Source organism: Nilaparvata lugens, chromosome 8 (genome assembly GCF_014356525.2).
Source record: "Nilaparvata lugens isolate BPH chromosome 8, ASM1435652v1, whole genome shotgun sequence".
NCBI lineage: Eukaryota > Metazoa > Arthropoda > Insecta > Hemiptera > Delphacidae > Nilaparvata > Nilaparvata lugens.
The window spans coordinates 24817652-24844731 of NC_052511.1; the positions used below are offsets into that span (position 1 = coordinate 24817652).

At 38.2% G+C, this 27080-nt stretch overlaps 1 protein-coding gene across 1 annotated transcript in view; it reads right to left on the reverse strand.

Moving 5' to 3' along the window:
• LOC111047752 (histone-lysine N-methyltransferase 2C) overlaps nt 1-27080 on the reverse strand; it is a 151216-nt gene that overhangs the window by 20108 nt on the left and 104028 nt on the right. Inside the window, 10 exon segments of the mRNA XM_039435095.1 lie at nt 1202-1493; nt 4906-5154; nt 6690-6933; nt 7806-7915; nt 9151-10629; nt 11316-12302; nt 17898-20035; nt 20038-21547; nt 22489-22704; nt 24993-25286. Coding sequence (XP_039291029.1) covers nt 1202-1493; nt 4906-5154; nt 6690-6933; nt 7806-7915; nt 9151-10629; nt 11316-12302; nt 17898-20035; nt 20038-21547; nt 22489-22704; nt 24993-25286 — 7519 coding nt within the window.

The window sequence follows — 27080 nt, forward strand, 5'->3', positions numbered from 1 at the left end:
TGCTTCTTCAATGACTCTAGTTAGTAGATTTCTGAATTTTCTGTAGTATTGATGTAGTTGCAAATTTGATGTACTATTTCTACATTGTTTGTGAAGTTTATCTCGTCTCCTTATAGATGTTATTATCCCCAAGATATCCATGGCTTGATTTCCTTCTTTTTATGTGGAACACTGTAAGCTTTCTTACATTCTTCCACGTGCTTATTCATTATAGTCACGAACTCCTTCAATGGGCCCTCAGCACTATCCTGCATGTGAATGGAGTCCCAAGTTTCTTCCACAAGCAGTGATGCAAACTTGTTGAAGGTTTCTCTGTGCTTCTTCTTCTCCACATTGTAAAAATTTTTGTTGCTTTTTATTCCCAGAATAGTGATGTAGTGGTCCGTTATTGAGTTTTGAAAGACTATTGGCATAAGATCTTTTTTGAAGTTCACCAAAATGTGATCGAGGCATGTGGCGGTATTGTCATTGACGCGAGTAGGCTGTTTAATACTGTGAGCAAAACCAAATTCACTGAGTAAGTTCTCATAATCCTCCAGTTGACGATGCTTATTTGGTTCTATGGTGTTAATATTGAAGTCCCCCACAACTACATGAGAATATTGACTTGACCCCTCGAGCAGATGTCTCATAACGTTGATGAATTCCGTCAAATCTGGGTTGGAAGGTGACCTATATATTGGAGTAATCACAAATATTCTTCCTTGAGTTTCGAGGCGGAGATTCAAACAGTTGGCGTGTCGAATTTCTGGTTCCTCAACTTCAACGTTAATATCAGTTTTAACGTATACAATAAAATTACTCTATCATTCTGTAGATGATTCTTCTCTGTTGCATATAGATTGTAGTTACTTATTATGCGTGGAGTTGTATTGCAAGAAATCCAGCATTCTGTTTTATACAATTACATCAGTCACACTGTAAGTCCTCTAATTAGATCAGGAACTCGTTAACATTCTTTTTGTAACTTCTGATATTGAAACTAATTATTCTCAGGTTAAGAAAGGGTTAAAAAATTCATGATTATGATGGAAGAATTAACATTTCAATTAAATTTACACAAAAACATTACACAAATTTATTCTTTATGTGATAACGTTTCACACAAAAATAATCCTTGATTCCAATAAGATTATATTATTACAGATCACAATATAAACATCAACCTTGAGGGTTTTGAGTAGATTTAAGTGATAACTACCTGGCAAACTCTCCAAAATCCTGACAATAGCGGGTTCGGTGAGCCCGAAAAGGTCTTCGCCGGTCATGAACCTGGGGAACACCTGCACCATCTCGTTGCCCTTCCTCTGATTGGCCAGCGGCTCGAGGATGCGCGTCCACACTGCGCGTGGCGACGCGTCACGCAGTTCAAGGTCATCCTGGCTGGGCTCTTGGATCAGCACACGGAACTCGGGCCGGCCGTTCGCCTCGTGGATCGAACAGATGTAGCGACACCGCTTGTTCGACACGCGCATGCTCCAGTAGAAGCGAATCTGCCACAAAAAGTTCGAATTGAAATAATATTTATTACCGAATACAAAAATATATACATGATATAATACAATATAATAATATACTATTAAGCAGCAAACTCAAAGTTGAATATGGAGTACCCCAATGTACAGTCCTTGGTCCAACACTCTTCTTGATTTATATAAATCCTCTGTGCAGTAAGGAAATTGAAGACAATATCACCACCTTTGCAGATGACACAGTTATTTTGTTTTCATGACCAACGTGGCCAATAGCATGAAGTAGAGCTGAAACTGGATTAAAGAAAATCTCACATTGGCTCAATCAGAATCTGCTCACCCTAAACTATGACAAAACCAACTTTCTAACTTTCTCAGCAACACATCATGGACAGCCCACAGAAAACCTTTCAACAGTAAACTTTTCCAACACAACTCATTCACTATCCACAGAAATCCAACAATAAAATATCTCGGAATTATACTGGATTCTTTTCTACGCTGGGACCATCATATAGATTACCTCTGCAAGAAGCTAAGAAAAATAATATTAAAGTTTAAAATGCTGAGAACATTAATAGGCGAGAATTGCATGAAGATGGTCTACTATTCCTTAGTTCAGTCTCTGCTTACCTATGGAATTATTGGATGAGGAGGAACAAACTACGTTCACCTCGATCCCCTTATAAAAGTGCAAAAACTAATAATTAAAGTCATCAAGCAGAAGCCACCTCGTTATCCGTCAGACCAGCTCTACAATGAGTTTGGTGTGATGGACGCAAGACAACTCTAACTCCCTGGAAATGAATTACAGACTACACAAAAACCCAGAAAGCTTTCAAAACAGAAACCACTGTCACAACACAAGAAATAGAAGCCTTCTTATCAGGGGAACGTAGCTGGGTTGGCAACATACCAACGACACTTCAACCACTTAGCACCAAAACTCCACAATTCACTTCCTGTACATATCAAGATAATAGAAAACAAGAAAATTTAAATGCGCCGTTAAAAACTGGATCACAACAACTGGAAGACATAGTATAGAAAACATAATTTCGAACAATATGTGAGCTCACTTACCCAATGTATTTGCACCTCTACTCTAAATTTAATGTATTACTACTACACCTGCTCAGTACATGGGTTTCCATTAGCTGACTGAGTAGGTTAATATCCGAAAAAAATCAATTTATTTATATTTGTAGTAAATTTCATATATTGTATTTTTGAATATTATATACATTTTATCGATTAGATTGCTTGTTTGTATATTAATGAAAAAAAATATTATTATTACTATATTTAAATAGAATAATTTAAAAATTGATACAGGTCCTTCCAGAAAAGCTTAAATCTAGAGCTCTGGAAAAGGCGATTGAAAGATAAATACTCCACTTGAACTGGCGATACACTCTATCACGATAATATAACTAGAGTGAGATGTGGAATATTTAGAAATTGTTTCAAAAAACACATCCATACCGGTTGACGTTTACGTAATGAATTTTAAATACGGTTTCATCTAATATTTCAAAAGAGAAAAATAAATATTTATGAGAAAAATTGATTGAAAAATACATCGAATAATCTACATTATTGCTAATAACAATAACAAGAAGAAAAACAGAGTAATTTGAGAATTCTTCAGACCTGGTATCAAGAGAATATATTATACTCAGATTGGTTCTAAATTAAATTCTCATGACTAATGTATTTCAAGAAAATCAATATCTCTCGACAGTTTGATATCCCCGACAGTCATTGAGAGTGAAGTGAATCATCATACTCTTCTGTTTAGATTATGTAATAGATTCTCCACATCAACATACGAATTTTAATCTGTTAGGCTTTTCAAGAAGTTTCTGATGAAGTTCACTTTTCAAAGTGTGCAAAAAAAGCACTCTAAAAGTGTATGTCCGTTCATCTATCATTCTTATTCCTTCCATTATCACCCTACAGGTCTACAATTCATGTGGGCATCACACTCAGAAAAAATGTGATCCTCCGATCCCATGCCATGGAAAGAGATTACTTTGAGTTAAAGTTGAAATGTTCATTGAAAATAAAACACACAAGTCTAGTTACACACACATCGATTTTTGGACGTACGATTCTTTGTCGTCTTTATAAATTCTATTAGATCAAACATAGCTTGGCAAACAGACGATGTGTTCATGTTTAGCCAAGTTTCGTTTGATGTGGTAGATTTTTGATGTGGTAATTCATGAGGACGGCAAAAATCGATGTGAATGTAACTGGCGCAAAAGAATATAAATTCTGATTTTTAATTTCCAGCATAAACATTCATAAACTGTATTTCGGCGTGTGTTCAAACGATTCCAAGTTCAAAAAGTCAATATCCAGCCGGGAAGTCTCGTATTCGTCAAGCCAGTTCTCTGCTGGAACCTGACTTTATGAAGTTCGAACATGAAATCGAGGCCAAGTTCATTTTGAATATGGTGCTAAATTGAATGTGTTGAATGAGGAAAAGTAGAGACGATATTTTACAATACGCTATTAATCAAAATAATTGGGGGAAAAATGATTTGTTTCAAGTTCAATCTATTGCTTCTCTCACAATCATTTCCATGATATTCAATTCTTTCTATAAATGAACGGATGTAAAATGAAGATGAAGCGATTTGTTTCAAGTTATTGGTTAGGATTCAATTTTCAATTCAAATCAATCAAATTTATCCCACCAGAAACACAAAAATAATACAAAGTTGTGACAGACAAGAGCAATAATTATTATTCTAAATAGCTATATCAACTATAATGACAACATCAGCCGCTCAGAGGTCAGCCACATATTTAGGACCAAAAATTTTCAATAAATTGCTAATAGCTATTAAAGAAACAGTTCCAATCAATTCATTCAAATCGAAAACAAAAAAGTGGCTCCTGGATAATAAGATCAATCATGGAGAACAATTAGTTCTATGAAAAAATTTCCATACTGTTTCATTCTTATTTTCTTCATTTTAATGATTTTTTCTATGAGTATTATAAATGTTTTCTATGTTAAATTTATTTAAAATTTCAACATCATAGGTTATCAATTATCTTTTTTAAATTTGTGTATATAAATGTAGTTTTCACGAACTTCTAATGACTCGCAATATGTATCTTTGTTAGATTTTTTACTTTTGGCATAAAATCTTAAACAATAGCAAAATTAGTGGCATCCCGACACATATTCATATATAGAAGGGCCACATTTTCTTAGATCAGCAAATAATCAACCAATTGTATTAATATTTTGTAAATAATTGTAGCTTATATGCTTTTTGTAATCATGTCTATATTTTGAATAAACTCCTCTGGTCGTGTTGTACCTTCGACCAGAGAAATTATTATTATTAACTATCTTATTCTTATACGGTTGGATGAGATGAAAAATGTAGTGTTGTGTGATTGAACTACTCACAATCTTGTATCCGATGGGATAGATATAGTTTTGGTTGTGGAAGTTGGGCAGCTGATGCGGCAGCAGTTGGCCGACGTTGAGGAAGATGAGCGTGCCGACTCGCAACAGGTGGTTGTGTTCGGTGTGATGCATCACGCTGGCGATCTGCCGGTTCTCATCGCGGTTCACGTACACGCGCCGGAACACCGACAGCGTTGTCAGCTCGTTGTCCTTCTCGTTCTTTGGCACGTGGTCGGCGCAGTATAGCGTCTGCAAATTTGTATTAAATTCAAATTTATATTCATGTATTTCCTCAACATAATATTTTACACGAAAACAATACATCATAATTATAAAAAAATTGAAAGTACAAAAAATATAATGTTAAATTTCTTAAAATTGATTGGCGTTACCAGTAAAACCTTATTGGTTTGTGTGCTAGCGATGAATAGGCTAGACGCACACCAGTTAGTCGAGACATACAAGACATGATCAGACACGTTTAGTCACAATACTTCACATAGTTGATTATGAAGACATGTCTAATTGCAATGACTAATCGGTGCGAGTTGCGTCACAAGCAGCTATGTGAAGTATTGTGACTAAACTTGTCTGATCATGTCTTGTCTTGTCTCGACTAACTGGTGTGCGCCTAGCCTAACAAACAGTTCGAAAATTATAATCGTTTATAGTAGCCTACAGTACTTGCTATTGAGATTTATAGTTTCAGTTTGGCATTCATATTAGGTCGATTGAATAAAAGCTAGCAATTGCTAGATCGAATTTTCAAGAAAATGCTACGGTTTGAATCAACTCTATAATATTATTTGCATAGCTATAACTACAGTAACTATATAACAGTATAGTATAGTATAGTTATCACTCTCCACTCACAGACTCAAGTCTTTGTGGAGAGTATTCACTGTTAAATGTGTAAATTAATTTCATGAATTTGTATTATGTTTTGTGAATAAAAAGCTATTTGATTTGATTTGATAGTTATAATGTTTTTATCAATGAGAATGATGATAATAAAAGAAAACAAGACAAAAAACAGATTCAATTATGCAAAGGTGAAATATTTATTGATTGAATCGACTGAATTAATCTTTCAATACTTGATTTTGTGATGTTGCAAGTGATGAAATGTTCAGGTTTACTACTCATATATGGAAACTGTCTACGGCATACTACAAAATCTGTTCTGGGAACAATTAAATTTGAAGGTGATAGAAAATTATACGTTGATAAATTGTATGTTAATTATTGTATATTATTAACGGTGAACTATTGCAAAGATCTTGAGAAGAGTTCTAGCGGTTCAACTTGAACAAAAAGGAATTGGTATTATTGGTGGTTTGTTTGTTTTGTTTTCCGAGTCCGGTGAACACTTGAAAAAAATAGCTGCCGCAATTTTTTGCCGTATTTTCTGAGGCTAACACTTCATGGGTGCCGTGATGTAAAATTTCTGTGGATTTATTACTAACGAGTATTTATTACTATTGAATCACTAACGAGCTGACAAACGGAAAATTGTATCGCAGTACAATAGAAAAATAATAAAAAAGTCATAATTAAACCACTGTACGATTGGCAAAAGTTAAAGCATTATGGATTTTTATTTTATTAATACGGTATTTCGTGGCTTCCATCTCATCCTTGATATATCTTTGTTTTTGTAGAAGACACTCTCATCCTTGACTTCTCAAACCAATTGACATGTATAAAAGAGGTGCTAACCTTGTTTATGTAGAAGACACACTAATCCTTGAAACGTATTAGACATGAATGAAAGAGGTGCTAACCTTGTTCTTGTAGAAAACGCACTGGTCCTTGACGGCGCAGCCGAGGTGGTAGAGCAGATTGCAGCGCAACTTGTAGCACTTGAGGGTGGCGCCCGTGCGCTGGCAAAGGCAGCACTTGCTAGCCAGACTCTGCTGCAGCGCCGTCTCAACGTTCATCAGCGCCCCGTTCACAGTCTCATAAACCTCGTCTGACCACAGCGCACAGTTCAGGTGCACCCACTTGTCCACGTCGTAGTTCAACAATCTAGAACACATACATCCCTTGTTAGCACCTTTTCTCAACAATATTCATAACCATCTTCAATTGTTAAAGAATAGAAATAATTTCGCTTGGCTTGATAGATCTTCATTTTCATTATGATTGACCGTATTTATAGTTTACATTGGTGAGTTATCGTCAGAATTACTATTAGACTGGCCACTAACGGTAAGACATGATTGATTGATTGGCTGCCTTTATAAATTGAAAAACTTGGAGGACGAAGTTGAGGCGCAGCCGGCCCACTCTTACACTTAACCCTCAACACATGCATGATAGACACGTCATACATTGTTGTACATGCAAGTTTATCATGCATGACCTACCGTTAGTGGCCAGCCTTATAGTACAATGTTTTGATGTGAAAACTATTGAAGGTGAATTGGAGCAGATCCAGCGGGAGAGTCTCAATTCATCAAGTTTCTTAGTTCATCAAGTACGTTAAGTTTCACGGCGTCAAAGTTTTCGTTGCAAGTTGATACACAGTCATCTTCGCCGTTGCAAACTAGTTTTAGGGAAAATGGGTTAGAGGGGAATTTGTTAAGAGTTAAAAGTTACGTTAAGGGTAAAGATTTTGCTTTTAAATTGCAATATGATGGTGTTTTCAGAATGTTTTGATATTTTAGAATCATCTGTATTTAGATACTGTATCCACTGTACTTTCTGAAAGCAACAGGAACTTGACGAACTGAAAACTTAACATACCGGTACTGAAGTTTCCTATACGGGCTGATATTGATCAATTGAGTCTTGAAGTTAATGTCACTAATTCTAGCATGAGTAATGCTAAATTTAATCATGAGTAAAGCGATCCTCATGATATACTGAACTTATATTGTTGAAAAGTGTATGTTTACCTAGCTGGTCCATCAGAAAGGCCGTCGCCAACTTGGTGGCAGAAGAGACAAGTTCTAGTGTCGTCTGGCATTTTCGGTGGAATGACTGTGATAGCCATGCGGAACAGCATCTGAATAGAAAAATACAAATTAAGTCAATCAGGTCGGCAGGCACTATAAAAAGTAAAAAAATAATAGGTTTACAGTGTACCTATAATATCAGTTATAGTCACCAACCAAATAGTAAAAACCATAAAAAAATTTTCTTGGCTGTAATATTTTTCAATTCTGATTTGAAACCACTTTTTCGTGTTCTTGTTTACAATCTACTCGTAGTGGATTTGTTATAGTAATACAAGTAATACTTAATACGAATATTTATAGTTCAAACTTTAAATCTACTTCTTCATGATAAGAGTTCTTCCACTCAAATCTCCCTCTTCGTATAATAATAACATTTGAAATCTCCTACTTAATAATATTATTTCAACAAGTAATACTCAATACAATGTAATAAATATCAATTTATTGTAATAATAAAACTCCACAATCTACTTCCTGCACAAATCAAGTCAATAGAAAACCCAAGAAGATTCAAAACTGCCGCTAAGAACTGGATTATTTCAACTGGAAGACATCATATAGAAAACATAATCTCAAACAATATGTGAGCTCACTTACCCAACGTATTTGCAGTTTGCACCCCCACCCAGAATCTATTACTACTACTAACACCTACTCTAGTACATGGGTTTCCCATTGTTGAGAAGGTTAATTTCCAATAAAATTAGATTCCATATTTTTTTATAGACCTATTGTATTGTATTTTGGATATTTTGTACTTTTTATGTTTTTTAATTGCTTGTTTGTATTTTTTCAAAGGAAACAAATTTATTTATTATTTATTAATAAATAAGGTTTATTTCGACAGAAAATACAACAACATTTATAGACTTCTTTAACGGTACGACATAGCATCAATATTGCGCATACAGTACAAAGTAAATATAAAATAATATAAACTATAGGCCTACTAATGACAACTTGGTAAACAAATAAATACGAATATAGTTTAAACTTTAAATCTACCTCTTCATAATAATATTTTAACATTGTGATGTACAATGTATTTATGTTTCTCGTTTTCATGTAAAATAACGTTTGCATTTTAAATCATTAATTTGCTTAAATACTAAGCAGAGCTCATACATTTTTTGTGTTTTATTTATAAGATACATTACATTATTCAGATTATTCGTGTTTAGACCACAATGATAGAATATGATTCCCAGTGTTCTAATTATCTAATTTTTAGAAGAAATACAAAATAGATAATATTTAAAATGAAATGAATGAGTACACATACCTCAGTCATCTCCTTGTCAGTTGGTTTCTTCCACTTGTTGGCAGGCGGCGGAATACTGTTAGCCGACCACGTCCTGTATCTGATGCCCTTGGCCGACGGCTTCTTCTCCTCTGGCGGCGCTGGTTTGGAATCGGTCGAAGTTGTGGTGACACCATCCTCCAATTTGCCCTTCACCGACCTCACGTCATCACTGCTGTTGCTCGACGTCTTCAGCTGCTGATCGATCAGATGATCCTCGTGGAAGTTGAAGATATCGTCGTCAATCTCCATTTTTACCGTAGCGTTCAGCTTGCCTTTGGTTGGCGTCACCTTTTCCGGTCGGGAAGGGGTTGTGGTGGTCACTGGTGTTGTCGAAGAGTTCAGTTTCAATCGTTTGGCGGGTGTAGGGGACACATCACCAGTGTGGTCTACTATTGCCCCCGCTTTTTCCTCGTTAGTCAGGGATGGAGGGTGGTGTAACAGGGCTAGTTGCATACAGGATGTACTACAAAAGTAAAAGTAAAAATCCTCCGATCCTTCCTCACGTGACAAAAATGGCATTTCCGAAGCTTTTTTTCTAATCAAATTGTTCAACACGACCACATCACAATGTCGACAAAACTTGGCGGCACCGTTGAGTATACTCTGGATGTCCACAGCTCCCTCCTTGCCGTCTTTCCCTTTCGTGCGGTACAAGCCCAATTTATGGCTGGGTGGTGTTGTGGTCCGTTCCGAAATGTGATAGTTGGTAGGTGGTGGTATCCTAAGGACATTTGCCAAGTTGCGCAACACACCCAACACATCATCAGCTGCAGTTGAGGTTAGGGTCAACGTGACTGTAACATTCCCCGAATCCTTCAAAGGCACAGTGGGTGATAAACGGTTTTTAGTACCACCGCCATAAACGTTCTCCTTGTCCATGCCGTTGGAGAATTTGTGCGCTTTGGGTCTAAGTGCAAGGGGAGCAATGAGGGGGATGACAGGGGAAGCTCGTCTCAACCTCTCCTCCTCTTCCAGTTCATCATCATCGATCAACCTCAAACCTGGATACCTGATGAACGGTTCCGGTATGATGCACTCGGGTGACGAAGAACTAACTATGGTGTCCGGTGTGTCGGCGTCTCGTTCCCTACTCAGATCCAACCTCCTCTCGTCAAACTCGTCTTTCATGCAATCCAACTTCAACGGCGCAAACTCCTCGTTGTAGAATCCTCGCTGCGTGGAAGGCGTGGGTTGCGATGGGATGAGCGGCAAATCGCCGTAAGGCTCCGTGTTGTAGTGGTCGGACTTGTGCAGGAGAACACCTTCGCCGTATTTGCCCTTTAGTTCGCCCGTACGGCTGTTGCAGGGCAGTTTGCTGAGGTCGCCGGCTCCAAATATCGGACACACTGAGAAGTTTTTGCAGAGCGACGGTTCGAGCACGGTCATCATGGGCGCCTGCCGCAGCTGCACCATCAGCGAGTCGATGAACGAGTCGTAATCTTCTTCCACTTTCGAACTCTGCAAAAATCAATTATAAACAATCAGAAAATATCTTTTAGTGGAATATTCAATACCGATAAGAATTTAGAGAATTCTATTTTCATCATCAAATTTTGAATTCTTCTTTTCGAATAAATGTTTTTCTAATGATTTGGATTTATTGCGAAAATGATACACATCAATCCATTCAAAACAGAGAAATGATTAAAAAAATGTAACCATACCAGCAGAAAGTAGAAACCAGTAGGTATTTACATCTTAGGATCCTTATTATTATTTTGTCGCATTATACCGCATTGAATGAGCAAGTTCCAACGGTGTTCGACATGTCAAATGGTTTTCCCTTCATGATGAGAAAAAAGGTTCTCGTTCTACCAAGTGTAGCTCTCATCATAATATGAAATAAATAAATAATGTAAAAACCCCAACAGACATTTAATTCAATGAGAACCGGATAAAATCTCATAGCACTCTATCAATGAATATGGACATGCATCCACCAAGACATCTTTTAGGACAGCAATGAACTAACAATATTTTTCAGTTTATCTGTCAGGCAATTTAAAACTCTCAGTCCCGTATATAATGTAGCCCCCTCCAGCAGCGTCAGTCTATGTTTAGGATACTATGGGCTATGTTGGAAAGAAAATATTCTATTATAAAACTGACTTCATTATTTGATCAATGATATATACCCAACGTACTTTTCTAGGACGCTTCTTGGGAGTGCCGCCAACCGCCTCCTTGCCCTGACTCTGGCGTCGCTTCTGCTGGTACTGGCGCCGCTTCAGCTTCTTGAGGTCGTTGGGGTCCATAGGCGGATGCTCTTGCGATGACGACAGGACGCCATCGGTGGTGCCCACACCGGGCGACACCAGCTCATCCGACGACATCACCTCCTTCTTAACCTCGACCATCACCGGCGTCGTAGCGGCCGCAGTCACAACCGTCTGCGGTTCCTTCTTGATTTGCGACGCATTCAGAATGTTGTGGCCGGCCGCAACTTGCTGATGTTCCTTCTTGATCTGCGACGGCGCCACCAGAGTCGGAGTCGTCACAGCTGGTTGCGAACAGGATGACGTCGACGAAGAGGACGACACAGCGGCCGCCGACTCAAGTTTGATCTGTTGCTGCACTTTCGAACCATCCGACAAACCTTCCGTTGTAGCAACTATAGAACTATTGAAGACAGAGTTCATCAACTGTTGTTGCTGCTGTTGTTGTTGCTTCAACTGTTGCTGCAGCTTTTGTTGTTGAAGATGTTGCTGCAACTGCTGCTGTTGTTGTTGGAGCAGCTGTTGCTGCAACATCTGCTGGTGCTGTTGCTGGTTTTGATGTTGCATTTGCTGTTGTTTTTGCAACTGTTGTTGTAATTGTAACTGTTGCTGCTGCTGTTGGTGCTGTTGTTGCAGTTGTATCTGTTGCTGTTGCAGTTGCTGGATTGTTTCAACTTTGTTTACGATTTGCTGCAGCTGGTGTTGATTGTTGAGAATAATTCTATGCTGCTGCTGCTGCTGTTGTGCTTGTGGTTGTAGTTGCAATTGTATTTGTTGTTGTGGAGCGGATGGCGAAGGCGTTGTGGTGATGAAGGTGGTCTGGATTTGTGGTGATGTAGGGATGGCGGCTGTTAGTTCCATACTGGGCGTGGATGCGGCTCGCGGTGGCACTGTGCTCTGCGGAGATGGAGAAGCCTGCCCACATAAAAACACAATACAATTAGAAAAAGAGTGAGCAAGTATAACCTATTCATCAAAAGATGAGACAACAATAACATAAAGTTTACGCTTGTGAGCGTTCAACAGTGATGATTCGTATCAGCTGTTTATTGCTGGACTTGCACATACCAGTCCACAATGCTTTTATCCTATACTATTAAATGAGCAATTTATGTTTATATGTTTAAATGTTTGTATGTTTGTATTTCACCGGATCTCGAAAACGGCTCTAACGATCCTCACGAAATTCAGAACATAATAGGTTTATAATATAAAAATTCGATTGCACTAGGTCTCATCCCTGGGAAAATTCGCTGAAGGGCATTAAAAGGTTTTTTCATCCTTGGAAAAACAGCTGATAATTTCGTCGTCTGTTGATGATGGAAGTGAGTGAGCGAGTGCATGTGTGTGGGACTGAGACAAAATTATGACTCAGTTGTTGAACTTTTCTAATCATTAAATCAGGTACTTAGTGCCGGTTGTACAAAAGCCGGTTAAATTTTAATAAGCTATCTTTTTGAAATGGTCTTTTCTGATTAGAACATTTCTGTATGAACTATGAATGTTATTATAATTTATATTTTGTAATAACATTTTTAGGCTTTTGTACTCCAGAGCGAAAGTCGGTCCCCGATATTTTAAATCAGTACACTGATTATTCAGTTCAGTATTCAATATCGGGGACCGAGCTTCGCTCTAGAGTACAAAAGCATAACAGTATTCAGTAGATATATAATCATCAAAATGAATAATACTAGAAATTTACAATTCACTAGAAATTTACAAAATAACACTTATCAACTAATATACATTGGTGTGGCTGGAAAAAGAAGCCTTGAGCTCCAGCCACGAGTTCGAAAATATTCTTTAAATTATTGGTACATTTGCCGTGATAATATTCTAAAATACAAACCAAAAGATAGTAAACCAAAAATCAGCAAGCCCAATAATAGAAATAGGTAATATAGAAATTATAATAATAATAAAAATTTTTTTTTCTTTTAGGTAATCAAAAAAACCAAGTTTAAACTGAGCGTGTTAAAAACAAGTCATAATTATAATAATTTAGTTTTCGATTTTAAAAAAGTAATTCTCTTTTACCCAGGATATTATTTTATTTAATTTATTACTTGTATTTAACAAGTGTATTACGAAAGATCTAATCACAGTAAATTGAGATTAATTACCAGAGGAATGCGTAAATTCCCCTCACAAAGGCCCGGTTGCACAAAAGCCGGTAAAATATCAATCCTGATTAACTTCACGTGAACGAAATCAGAGAAGACCATTTCAGTGCAGTAGCATATAGTTATATTTATTTTTTGTAAAGCATTTTTGTATTTTGTTTTCGGCAAATAAATAGAATTCATTCAATCATTCAAAAAAATATGGATCTACTGGGATTAATCAGTATTGAAAATGACCCGGATTTTTTGCAACCGGCATTAATTACCTGATTGAATGATTACAAAAGTTCAACAGCTGAGTCATAATTTTGACACAGTCCCACATGAACTCGCTCACTCACTTTTATCACCAACAGACGACGAAATAATTATTATCAGCAGTTTTTCCAAGGATGAATAATAATTATCCTTTTAATGTCCTTCAGCGAGTTTTTCCAGGGATGAGACCTAGTGCAATCGAATTTTTATATTATAAACCTACTATGTTCTGAATTTCGTGCGAATCGTTAGAGCCGTTTTCGAGATCCGGTGAAATACAAACATACAAACATATAAACAGAAGTTGCTCGTTTAATAGTATAGGATTTCCTACTCCCTGAAAACGATCATATGGTTTTTCACCAAGAAAAGGGCAACAAAAAATTAAAAGAAAAATTATTACTTGGACAACTTGCACATTTTGCAAAATATTGAATTATTACAAAATATCATTAATTAGAATCGATAATAATGAATCAACAACTAGGCGACTGCTTTCTGCTTTAACGATAAGCAAAATCGTCTACCAGAGCACCATCGGACTTTTCCAACTTGTACTCCTTGTAATTCCTTCTGTACTTGTGAGATTCTTCATTGTGATTGGTCAAATAGTCATTGAATAGGGAAACCAATCAGAAGTTCAAACGCTTCCACGGAGAAGATGTGAAAATTGCATGGGGAACTTTTGCCACCAGAGATAGCTCAAGTTGATTCTTCAAGCCAACTTCTGATTTCCTATAACGGATTCATATTTATACCCGTTGCATTAAGACGTCCATAAAAGTACAGTTCTTGAAATCTAAATATTGCAAAAAGACCCACTTAAAGAATCGATTAAGATCTTGTAATAGGTATGGTAAATTGCAGCCCGGTAGTTAATGAAATATATCTAAGTATATTTAGTCTATTCAACTTTAAACTTGATCCAAACTAATATCAATTGTTCTTGCTATTGTAAATCAATGGATAACGATGATGATAATAAAGACTGTATGAAAACAATAATTGAAGGTGTCGGGATGAAATAGTGCCAAGCAACGTTTTGTGGAAAAATCTGGTGTGGAGCACTCACATAACTTTCCTTACCGTTATGGAAATCTATAACCTGACGTTAGTGTTCACGCGCATCGAGTCTACTATGCAAAGATCCAAGCCAGCTGGTGACAGGACAATAACGCTGGAGACACACGAAGTCTGCTATCTCTTCATAGAGTATGATTTAATAGAATCAACAGTTGCCAACAGTTTGCAATTGAAATAATAACATTTCCTCGAATTTCGAGCATATTTTGAGTTTTAGGTGAAAATGTTACTGAACATTACTTGTAGAGATTTTCATGCTCAATCTTTTCCATTTGGATTTTTTTGTTCAAATTGTATCTGAAGCCTGATAATTGGGAATCTAAAATAGAACTTTGCATAGATGGGGCGGAGTTCCTGACATTTTTACAGATATGGGACGTGTGACAGTTGATATAGCTATCAATGACTATTTTAGGTATAAATTTGATCAAAATCGTTGGAGCCATTTTCGAGAAAATCGCGAAAAATCCTGTTTTTGGCAACATTTTCTCCATTTTAGCCGCCATCTTGAATTGCATTTGATCGAAATTGTTCGTGTCGGATCCTTATAGTGTAAGGACCTTAAGTTCCAAATGTCAAGTCTTTCCGTTAATTGGGAGATGAGATATCGTGTACACAGACGCACATACACTCATACACACACACACACACACACACACATCACATACAGAACAATACCCAAAAACCAGGACTCAGGGGACCTTGAAACGTATAGAAATTTAGAAATTGGGGTACCTCAATTTTTTTCGGAAAGCAATACTTTCCTTACCTATGGTAATAGGGCAACGAAAGTAAAAATGAACTGTGGCTACCATCTGTTAGCCAATATCATAAACTATAAGTTCATAATGCATATGTCGCTGTAATCTGACTACAGAGTGCTCTATTGATAAATCATGTTATCGCCCATAACAATTTTAAATTGGTCGAGACAGTGTCAAGCAACAGTCATTTACTCTCCAAAATGGCATGCAAAGGAAATCTTGTGTTTGGGAGTGATACCGATGATTCATATGAGTTATTTATACACAATTCTGAAGAAGTGCAGCACTATATTAACCAAAACAATAATCGTGACCTCGTAATATCAAAATTATTTGAGAAACTTCTACTGAAAAGATTAAAGCCTTATCTTGACGATAATTGATACCAACCCATCAATTCGGATTTCGAGATAAACATAGTACAATAGATTAGGTGCACGGAATAACAAATATTACTGAAATTACATTGGAGGAAAAGAAAGTTTGCTCTGCGATTTTCTTTGACGTATCACAGGCTTTCGACAAAGTATGGCATTCAGGATTATGCTACAAAATGAACCAGTTCTTACCAACAAAATACAGTCTGATACTGAAATCATATCATCAAGACCGTTATTTCAGAATAAAACAAGAGATGTTTTTTCATCTCTCTCCATCAGGGCTGGAGTTCCTCAAGAAAGTGTGCTAGGTCCCTTCTTGTACCTCCTCTACACATCTGATATACCTCAACCCGAAAATGTAACATTTGCTGATGACACAGCAGTTTTATCAGTTGGTGAAACTGTTGACGTTTCTACAGAGAAATTACAGATAGCAGTCAACAGAAACAATGTTTGGAAAAAAGCACTGGCTAATAAAATTGAATGAAGCAAATTCAGTTCAAGCCAACTCTACAAACAAAAGAGTTCAATATATCCCCTTAACACTCAATGGGAATATTGTAACCTACTCCAACACTGAAAAGTATCTAGGCATGTTGCTGGATGCCAAGCTCAAGTGGGAGCAGCATGTGAAGAAGAAAAGAGAACTTGGCATAAAATTCGAGAAAATACTTGAGAGGACATCGAAGTAGTCAAATTATAACAAATTGCTTCTCTACAAGCAGATTCTCAAGCCGGTGTGGACCTACGGAATTCAACTGTGGGGCTGCACCTGACCATCCAATATCGACATCATCCAGCGCTTCCAGAATAAAGAAGAGTTACTCAGAAGAGTTGTGTAGACGCTCCTTGGTACATCAGGAACTGTGATATCCACCGCGACATGGGAGTGGCGACAGTCATCAGTGAAATCCAAATTTTTGCAGAAAAACATGAGAAAAGACTTTATCAACATGTGAACGTGGAAGCAATCCAGCTGCTCAACGTGCATGGAGTAAGAAGACTACAACGCAGAAAGCCACACAAATTAGTTTAGTGCTAAAGTGTTCAAATGGAAGTGCAAAGGCAGACTGTATCCTTTTATGCTAAAAATAGTCTTCAATTTAATCCTTGACCAATATAGAAGGCTTAACCAATGGGTTTTACCTTCACAAACAATATTCTTATCAATTCAAGTCGAAAGAGAATAGCTTATTAGTCTTTAACTAGGTGCTATAAAAATAAAAATAAACGGTTAAATTTCTATGTTAACGTGTTGAAAACCAATGTTATAATGATATTTTATTGGTTCTATTTCAACATTTCCTGTTTCTCACTTCAATGAATTAGAAAAGTAGGCATCATATCATTTCAGTGCAGTTATAAAACAAAAATGGATTTGTGGATTGTGGCTTGGCACTTTTCTCTTCCTATAGATTCAAAATTGTTGCTTGACACTTTCTTGAACCGATCTTTTCATTTCTTATAGAGTGAAACCAATAGTCAAAATAAAAAAGTGAGGCTTGGCACTATTTCATACCGACCCCTTCAATTATAACATTCACCCTAGTACAAGGTGAGAGAATATTCAAATGGAATCCATAATTATTAATAATAATCGAACAACTATCAATATCAATATATTATATAAATTTGACATTCAAATGTTATATATTGTTTATAATTTTTTTTGCATGTATCTGTTTTTCTACTGTTATTTCTCTTGTAAAATTGGTATTGTACCAATGGAAGTTGAATAAGTAATACACCACTGAATGTACCTTAAAAATAACCATGGTCTTCAAGACTTTCTCAAATGATTATTGTAAATTATTCTCTTATTTTATCATGACACTAATTATAGTGTATGAGTGGAATGATGAATAAAGAACTATTTGATTTGATATAATGAAGACTGACCACAGGCTGCTTAGCGACAGGAGTAGCGGGAGCAGACGACACAGAGGACGGCGTCGAAGCGGGTGGCGGCAAGATGACCTGCTGCTGCGGTTGCGGCACTTGAGCCGGCTGCGGCTGCGGCAGAGGTGACGCAGGCGGATCACTGAGCGACGACGGCAGCAGGCTGGAGGGTGTGGGCGGAACAGGCCGGGCTAGCTGCGCCTCCAACGAAGGGACAACGGGCAGGGTGGGGGTCACTTGTTGCGTCGAGCTGCACCCTGTATTCTGCAGCAATTGCTTCAGGAGAACATTCTGTGAGTCCTCAGAAGAGGGCCTCCTAACAGCTGGTGCTGGGGTGGCAGGGTCTGATGATGATTTTTGTGTCAACATGGCTGACAACGGTATGAACTGAGATTGAGTTGTAGTTGTTGCTCCTCCCTGAGCAGCGTCTTCTTTTTGTTGAGAGGTTGAAGTTGTCGTGCTGCTACAAAACATCGACGACCCCGAACCACTGTCATCTATCTTCTGTTGTATTATCCTCGTGCCTTGAGCGGTGCTAACTGCTATCAACTTATGTTCGTGAACACCTTCTCGTTTCTGTAGCTGTTTCATGACATCTATGACACCATACGTTTGACGACTGTCGTTCACCGTTTTATGAATGACGTCACCGGTCAGATCCGTTGAATGTAACACTGAAATCGTTCGAAGATCCATATTGGTACCCGATTTGTCACTCACTTCAGTTCTTTTGATCAAACTACCACCGCTGTGGATCAGATTCACTGACCTCACAGGAATGTTTTCCGAGTGCACATAAATGTTTCCTATTCTCACAGCTTCTCTAGATTGGGTGGAAATTATTCTTCCATCCTCTATTTTGAGTTTCTCTGTTTGAATTTCTCCTAAACTAGCTGAGCGTGCCAAGACGTGTGCAACTGCTGTATTCGATACGATTCTCTGTTGCAACTGTTGAGGTGGTTGTGACTGATCTTTACTGGAGTTATCAGCTAGCTTCATCTCCCAATTCCTCCTCAACTCTTGGTCCTTTTTCACTTGTGCGTCTCTCTCTAAATTAGGCGAAGACGACGACCTCTCCAGGAAATTGAACAAACTTTTTGAGGGCGAAATTCTAGGCAAAGAATCGCTACCCTCGGAGGTAGAAGGTGTATTTTGTCGTATACCAGTGAGTTGTGCTTCTAGAATGCTCGAGCTAGATGGCGTACTATTGGTGGATTGTTCTTCACTAGTTGATGAGTGTTCCAAAGATTTTATCACAGATTGCTGTTGTTTTACTTTACTACAAATTACACTAGAGTGTTCAACGTCGCTACTACTAACTGAAACTGGTGCACTAGAATTTGTTACTAAAATAGTGTTTGGTGTTGATATTGCTGTTGTTACGGTCGACTCACTACTAGTCAATACAGCCTCCACGGTCTTATTTTCCTCTGTTTTAACAGAAGCACTAGAGTTAGAGTTCGTATTCTCGCTTTCCGTTGCTTGTTGTGTTTTGATAACAGGCTGAGAAGAAATAACAGATTGTGTGAGTGTTGAGAGTGATTCAGAGAGCTTCAACTGCTGTTCAAGAGCACTACTTTCACTACGAGCGTGCAACTGTTGCTGTAGAGTGACTGGGATGGCTTGTTGACGCGGAGCAAACGCTACAGTTGTAGGAAACGTTTTGACAATCTGTTTATCGGTGATCGCTATCTGGATCTTTTCGGTCGTATCAGCAGTGCCTTCAACCAATCCAACTCTGGAGCCGATCACCTTGATTCCCTCCAGTTTCAACACACCGTGCCGGTCGGTTTGCGTGAGAACGTACTGAGTGCCGCCAGCGACCGAAGATGGCACTGCCACCCGAGACTGTAGCGTAACCGGTACCGACATGCGTGGTGCACTAGTTAGATTGGTACACGTTGTACTAACAACTCCCACTGTGTTAGCACTGGAGCAAGTTGTGAGAATGTTGGGGATGACCACACTCTGGTTGACGCTCTGTTTCTCAGCAGCTAGTTTGGCAGCATTGACAGCATCCTGCACCAGACTGGCCACAGTGGCCTGTTGTACGGCTATCACAGATCTTGCATCAGATTTGATGACATGACAGGCGGCGTTTGGAGGTCTAGGATAGGATGCAAATGAGGTCACTGGCATCTGAATACTGGACACACTAACATTGGGTGGTGACGATGACGATGACAATGATGATGATGATGATGATTGGTTTGTGGTGACGGGTGGTGAAGGGGTGGGGGTGGTTGTAATGGTTCAGGCGATGATAAAACTGTTGAAGTTTCTTCATTTTCTAATGGTGACTCCTCTTTCAATTCCTCTACAACCTCTGCCTCCTCCTGCTCTTCCTCCTCTACCCCTCTCAAGTCTTTTGCCACCTCCTCTTCCACCACCTCATCCTCTTCCTCTTCTTCATCCCCTTCATCCTCCTCCTCATCCTCCTCCTCCACCACAACACAATCTTTACTACTGCCATCTTTTGACACTTGGCCATCTTCCTTGATCATATCTGGTGTGGTGGTGGACACAACCTCCTGTTTCTCACTCATGGCCGATGGTGACATGGTTGTTTCAACAGTGGTGGACACCTCGCTGTCGGGCTCATCAGCTGGTGACGTGACGGTATCCGGTGGTTCCGGCGAGGGTTCAGTGTTCACTTCATCGGGATCCGGCGATTCAGGCGTTTGATCTTTCCTTATCATTTCTCCAGGCAGCACTTTACCAACCATACGTTTCCGTCTGGGCGGCGAATCACTGGGGCTTTCATCGATCGAATAAGGAAAATCAGTGTCGTCACCTTTATCGTCATCCAAAATCAAAATCTCATTAGCTGTTGCTTCGATATCTTCCTTATCAACCATTTGTAATAGATGTTCGTTAGTTTCATGATCCAAAACGACCAGATCCGTGGAAGTTACTAGGCACTCCTCCAACAACTGTTCATCAACACTTTCATTGTCCAACTGTATGTGACCTTGATCAATGACAATCGGTACCGACATCACATTATCTTTCAACGCATCTTGCAGCTCCTCGATTTCTAAATCGATTTCATCTCGACCGACCAGAACAATGTCATCGATAACAGTGAGCTCAACATTGTCCTCGGTCGATTGACGGGCTGATTTGATTTGCTGTGATTCGGCAACAGGTGGACATTCCTCCTCCTTTTTCTGCACAGGTTGAGCGATGGGTGGAGGGGGTGGTGGAGCTGTTTTGGAGGTTGAGGGGGGCGGGGAAACGGGAGGCGTCCGAGATGACTCATCGTCGAACTCGTTGTAATCCAAGCAGACCAACGATGCCACTTTGGAGACAGGAATTGCACTAGCCACCACCACCTTGCCGTCAGGTTTCGGCTCAGGTTTGGAAGGAGCCACCTTGCCAGGTAGAGACTTGTTGGGTGTGGAGTGGGGGCGACTTGTGCCACTACTCCACATGGGCGATCCACCTCGAAGACCCAGCCTCGGGAACACAAAGTCAGGGTGTCCCGGTAGAATGGGCAGGGGGATGATGGGGTTGTGGGGGTTCCCGCCTCCTCCACCTCCATTGTTGTTGTTGTTGTTGTTGTCCATCTGTTGCTGGTCTTGTTGTTGCGGTGTGTGCGGTGTGCGAGGTGTCAATGGATTTTCCACGCTCTGGGGACGATCAGGAACCTGAAATAATAAATACATTATTTCACTGTCATAAGTCAATCACATCAACACAAAAGTAGATCAAGAATAATACATATTAGAATTCTGAAATAAATTAAATCATGTATTTTAATTACTGAAATTTTATTCATTGCCAGAAAACACAAAACAATTTTAGAAAATGAGGAAGCATTACAACATATTACACAATAATTCTTGAAATCAATCGATGATATAATGAAATAGCCTTACAACTGTTTTAGACTTGACCATAAACGCTGTTAATACAGTATTAAAATGATGTTTCGTTATTGGGCTCGTTCTGGGAACACAGTAAGTGGTAAACATTGGTCCAGTTCCAGTGGTAGATAGATTGTCCCATGTAACGTGACTACCTATCACGTGACTTGTTCCCATGGAATGCCACTTCAAAATTTGGTTTAAGCTTTTGACGCACACTTTTGTAGTTGATTTCCACCAAGGTGTGTCGTTTACTAGCTGTGTGAATGAACAAAGGCTGCTTTACAAACTAATTGTGAATTGGATTGAATAAAATCCTAATTTGAATTTGAATTCAGAGAAGTGTGCACTTCTTCCACTTCATCACTCTCAAATATTCTATAAAGAATAAATCATTTACCAAATGGTTATCAAACATTATTTTGTTGGTTATATATTCTGTAGATTTGCTACAGATCATGCACAAACGGTTATCATCCTATCGACCAATGACAGCTTTTCAATTGTAGTACATTCTGAATGCACCGCGATCAGAGTGCAAGGCAGGATTGATTTACCGGTAACTGGATTTTGTAACATTTCATGTCAAAATGGTTCCAATGGGACGCGTAAATTTTTACAGCTAGTCTCAATTTATCACTTGGAACAATATGCCATGTTCCCAGAACAAACACAGTAAAAGCCTACGCTTTGCAGGATTATGTTAATGCATTGCTGTGTACCTGGGGACTGTTGCCATGACTGGATGAAGGCCGACGCATAGGCATGGGACTTCGCTGCTGCATGATGGCCGGAGAGGGAGGCTGCTGCAGATGATACTGCTGCTGCTGCTGCTGCTGCTGTGGCGTCATTGGCGAACTGTCCGGCTGCACGAACTGCCCCCCTGCCCCTGTCGGCGTCTGCGGCTGAACGCGCGGGCTTGGCGGCTCTGAGAACTGCTGCACAAACAATACCACATAGTAACAGCAACAATAACATCATTTAATCAAACTAACATATTATACAACTCTTTGTTTACTGTAATTCTAAAATATTGTTACAGTTTCATTTTGTTTACTTACATTTAGAGTCCTGCCACACAGAGAGCGATCTGCGATTCTATAAGTATTTATATCTATATCTTAGAGAACTATCTAAGGCTGGCCACTAACGGTAGACATACACATGTTCATCATCAACGAGTGGATTCTAACATAGAATAAACAACCAATAACAATAATTCACTTCATTGTACAATTTTACAAAGCATAATAACATAAAAAATATCAAGTGCACTCCTCATTAGGCTAGGCCTGAGTCGAGGAGTGGTTCGTCTTATGAATTACAGAAAATATACAAGAAAAACGATTCAGCTGCTTCAAGTACTATATAGAGCTACTCAAATAAATAGTATTATCTTATGCCATTAAGCAATCTAAACAAAAATACACATCTTCCACAAAAAGAAACAAATTGATTACAATGCTTAGTTTATATAGCCTAGTTTACAGAATAAAGTTAAACATATTTCAATGAAACAAAACGAAACGAAACAATTTATGAAGCCGATAAATACAGTCTTAACCTTCTACAGAAAATCGATAAGGAGGACTCTCTAGAAATATCGAAAGGTAAAACATTAAATAAACGAGGACCCTGAAAGGCTGCATGACCAGCCGCAGATGCAGTTACACATCTCGGCTCATACAGTTTTTCTCTGGCTTGACCACGAGTTGTATATCCATGTTCAGGAGTCACTGGAAAATCTAATGGTCGTTCAAATACATATTTTAATAAGTTCAATTTATATAAATCCTCAGGGCTTAGAACTTTGAATTCTTTATAGATTAGGTTAGTGGGATATCTAATTGGTCTATTCAGACATATTTTTACAATTTTCTTATACTGCAAAATAAGGGGTTGTAAGATGGAAGATCCACAACCTCCCCATCCAACAATGCCGTATACAATTACAGAAGAGATTAGGGCAAGGAATACCATCCTCAACTGGTACAATGGAAGAATATTTCTCAATTGAACAAACTTATAAAATGTTTTCCTTAATCTATTACAAACATAAGAAATATGTGGCTCTCACCTTAGTCGAGAATCTATCATGATGCCTAGGTATTTTACAGAATCATGAACAAAGAGAGGAACACACTGGCAATAAGACTGGTTACAGTCAGGTTTATGAATAATAATTTTAAGTTGGTACTCCTCAGAGGGCTTACCAGCCATTGTGAGGTAAAAGGGTAGAACCACAGTTTTATCTTTATTTATACATAATTTATTGTGGTCACTCCAATTTTTTATCTTTGCTATACCACTATTTGCTTTCTCAAATGTTTCCATCCATGAATTTCCATGAAACAGTGTCATCCGCAAATGAGTAGAGAGAGCCACAGTCTAGATCAATATTTAATAAATCATTAATATAAATTAGGTTGGGCCAAGCACTGTTCCTTGTGGAATCCCAGCTTCAACTCTCCTATCGTTGCTAATTGTATCATCAATTTTTACGGCTTGTGACCTTAAGTTTAAGTACGACCTAAAAAATTTCAAAACTATGCCTCTAAAACCGATAATTTCCATTTTATTTAGCAAGAGTTCATGGTCCACTGTGTCGAAAGCCTTTTGGAAGTCCAGAAAGATTCCCAAGCACTTTTTTCCTCTATCTAAATGATTTATAACTTCTCTACTCACTCTAAATATTGCATCAGAAGTATTAAGGCCACTTTGAAAACCCAATTGCGAACTATTTAAGATTTTATATTTATTTAAGTAGGATATTAGTCTCGACTTTACACATTTTTCTATAATTTTACTAATACTAGATAAGAGGGAAATGGGACGATAATTATTCAAACTGGATTAATTATAATTATACAAAAATAATCCAACCTCAAATAAACCAGCAATGAAAAACCAAAAATCAAAGATACCAAAGCCTAACCTCAAAAATATTTGTTCAAAGCCTATTGCTGTGATGACACAACAATGTAGGACGACATGTATACACACGTTCATATTGCATGTCCTGTGGTTAGTGGCCAGCCTAATAAATTATGGACCACAACTACTGTAGTTGACAAAATAATATTTGATTTTTTTCGAACCTAATTTTATCCTATTTAATAGTATTTCATTTTTCATTTTATATTGCAGTTCACTTTATTCTTCTATAACCTTTGTTTTTGAAATTATGTCTCATAATCTCATAATTGAACACTAAAAAACAGGTTACCTGATGCTGCTGCTGGTGATAGTTGTGCACTAACGGCGACTGCGGACTTCCAGCCGTAAACTGGTGTTGAGCGGCTGCGGCCGGACTCTGTGGCGGCAGAATGGGGGAGCCGCCAGCTGCGGCAGGGCTCTGTGGCGGCGCGTACAGGGGGCTCGCTTGCTGTCGGAACTGAACCCCCCCACTTCCACTCTTCTGCTGCTGCTGTTGCTGTTGCTGACTCAGCAACAACTGCTGTCGCGTCTGCTGGGCTAGCTGCTGTTGGCGTTGCATCATCTGCTGTTCCTGTATCAGCAACTGCAAAGTCAAAATTACAATGTCAAGCTCTACTTTTCCTGTCAATAAGCAGATTGGAAATTATTATTAAAACGAATGTAGGTTGTATTTGTATGCTCAAACGCACTGGCGCACAAGGAATCATCCTTTAACCTCACATACTGTATAGTACTTCTGATCATACTTCATGTACCTTTGACCATTACAGCCTCAAAATACATAAACTTACAACTTTCTACTAATTTTTTCAACTATTACGGAAAACGAGATAGCACAACTACTTGTAGGAGCATAATAATCATACACCATAGTTACTGTTAGTAGGATAATTAGGGGCCGGTTTCCGAGCTCGTGATCTATAAGTTCTGAACTTACAGAGTCCAGGACTAAAATAAGCGCTTGGGTCTAAACACTACCTCCGTAAACAAAGCCACAGTGCATGTCAGGTGGTTGATGGTAACGTCAGCACAGGTAGGGCTCCTACATCAATAAAAACACTAGCTGATATAGATCAGCTGAAATCAACAAATTTTTATTGGCGTAGGAGCCCTACCTGAAGTGACGTCACCAGAATACATTATGGCTTTGTTTACGGAGGTAGTGGTCTAAATCAATACCTACTATTACTTATAGTAGGTATTGTCTAAATCGACTTTGAGTCACGGGTTTATCTTCTTAACTCCGGGGTCTATCAAGTTCTCGACTTATTTGAGTCCAGGACTTGAAGAAATAATCATGTGGTAAATTTCAATATTTTACTGTTTTATTGTTGGCATTATAGCAGAGCAGAGAACAGCTGATTGAAGCGGGCTAATTCAAATGAGCATGCTCTCCAAACTATTTTGTAAAAATAATTTTGTGAAAATACGTTTCAATTTCTTTGTAGGCCTATTCAAAGCAAAACTTAACCTTATGAAACATGGATCAATAAACATTGCATTTTACGCTATGCTATTATTGATCAATGATCCTAACCAGTGATTTTGGAATAAAAAATACAGTAGGCTATTGAGTTTGAAAACGTATTTGTTTTGAAAAAACTAGAATAATAATTAATTGTTATATTTTTATTATTAATATGCTGAATATGACATTGATTAATAACAATCACATTGAAAGATAAAATCCCAAGGCAATCCTTGTATTATTTTTCTTGAAAGTTTTTAGGTTATGTCAGAGTCGTAAAATAAGGTTAGTTTTTTACGCATAATTCTGATATCACGCATATTCCAAAAAAGACTTGCAAACTATAAATTATGAATTTATATGTACTAATCCAAATAATTTAGACATTTCAAGACATCTATTTGGCTATTCATCTAATCCAAAACAATAACTGAAGTGTGTTTGCTCAGTTTGAATCCAGAACTTAATTTTGAAACCTACCTCAGTCGAGGGTTCAAAATCACGCTGTTTCAAGTTCTGGACTTAACGATTTTTGATAAATCCTTGACTCGGAAAAAGGCGAGAATCTAATTCAAGTCCTGGACTTATAAGCCCTTCACTCATAAAGGGAAATTATAAACTCCAGAGTCTAACGTGATCTCTAAACTCCAGGGTCTATTTTAGTCCTCGACTATGTTAAAGCTCTGACTCGGAAAGCCAATTTTCTGACTCTAGAGTTTAAAGCCAGTTAAAGTCTAGAACTTAGAAAAATCCCAAGCTCGGAAACCGGTCCTAAATCTTCATTTTATAATTATTATCTATAATTTTATAAATAAGGACATTATTCGCTAATGATATAGTCTGGTATATCAAAAGTAGTAATCGCCTACTACCAAAAGTAGTAATATTCCAGACTATGAAATATAGTCT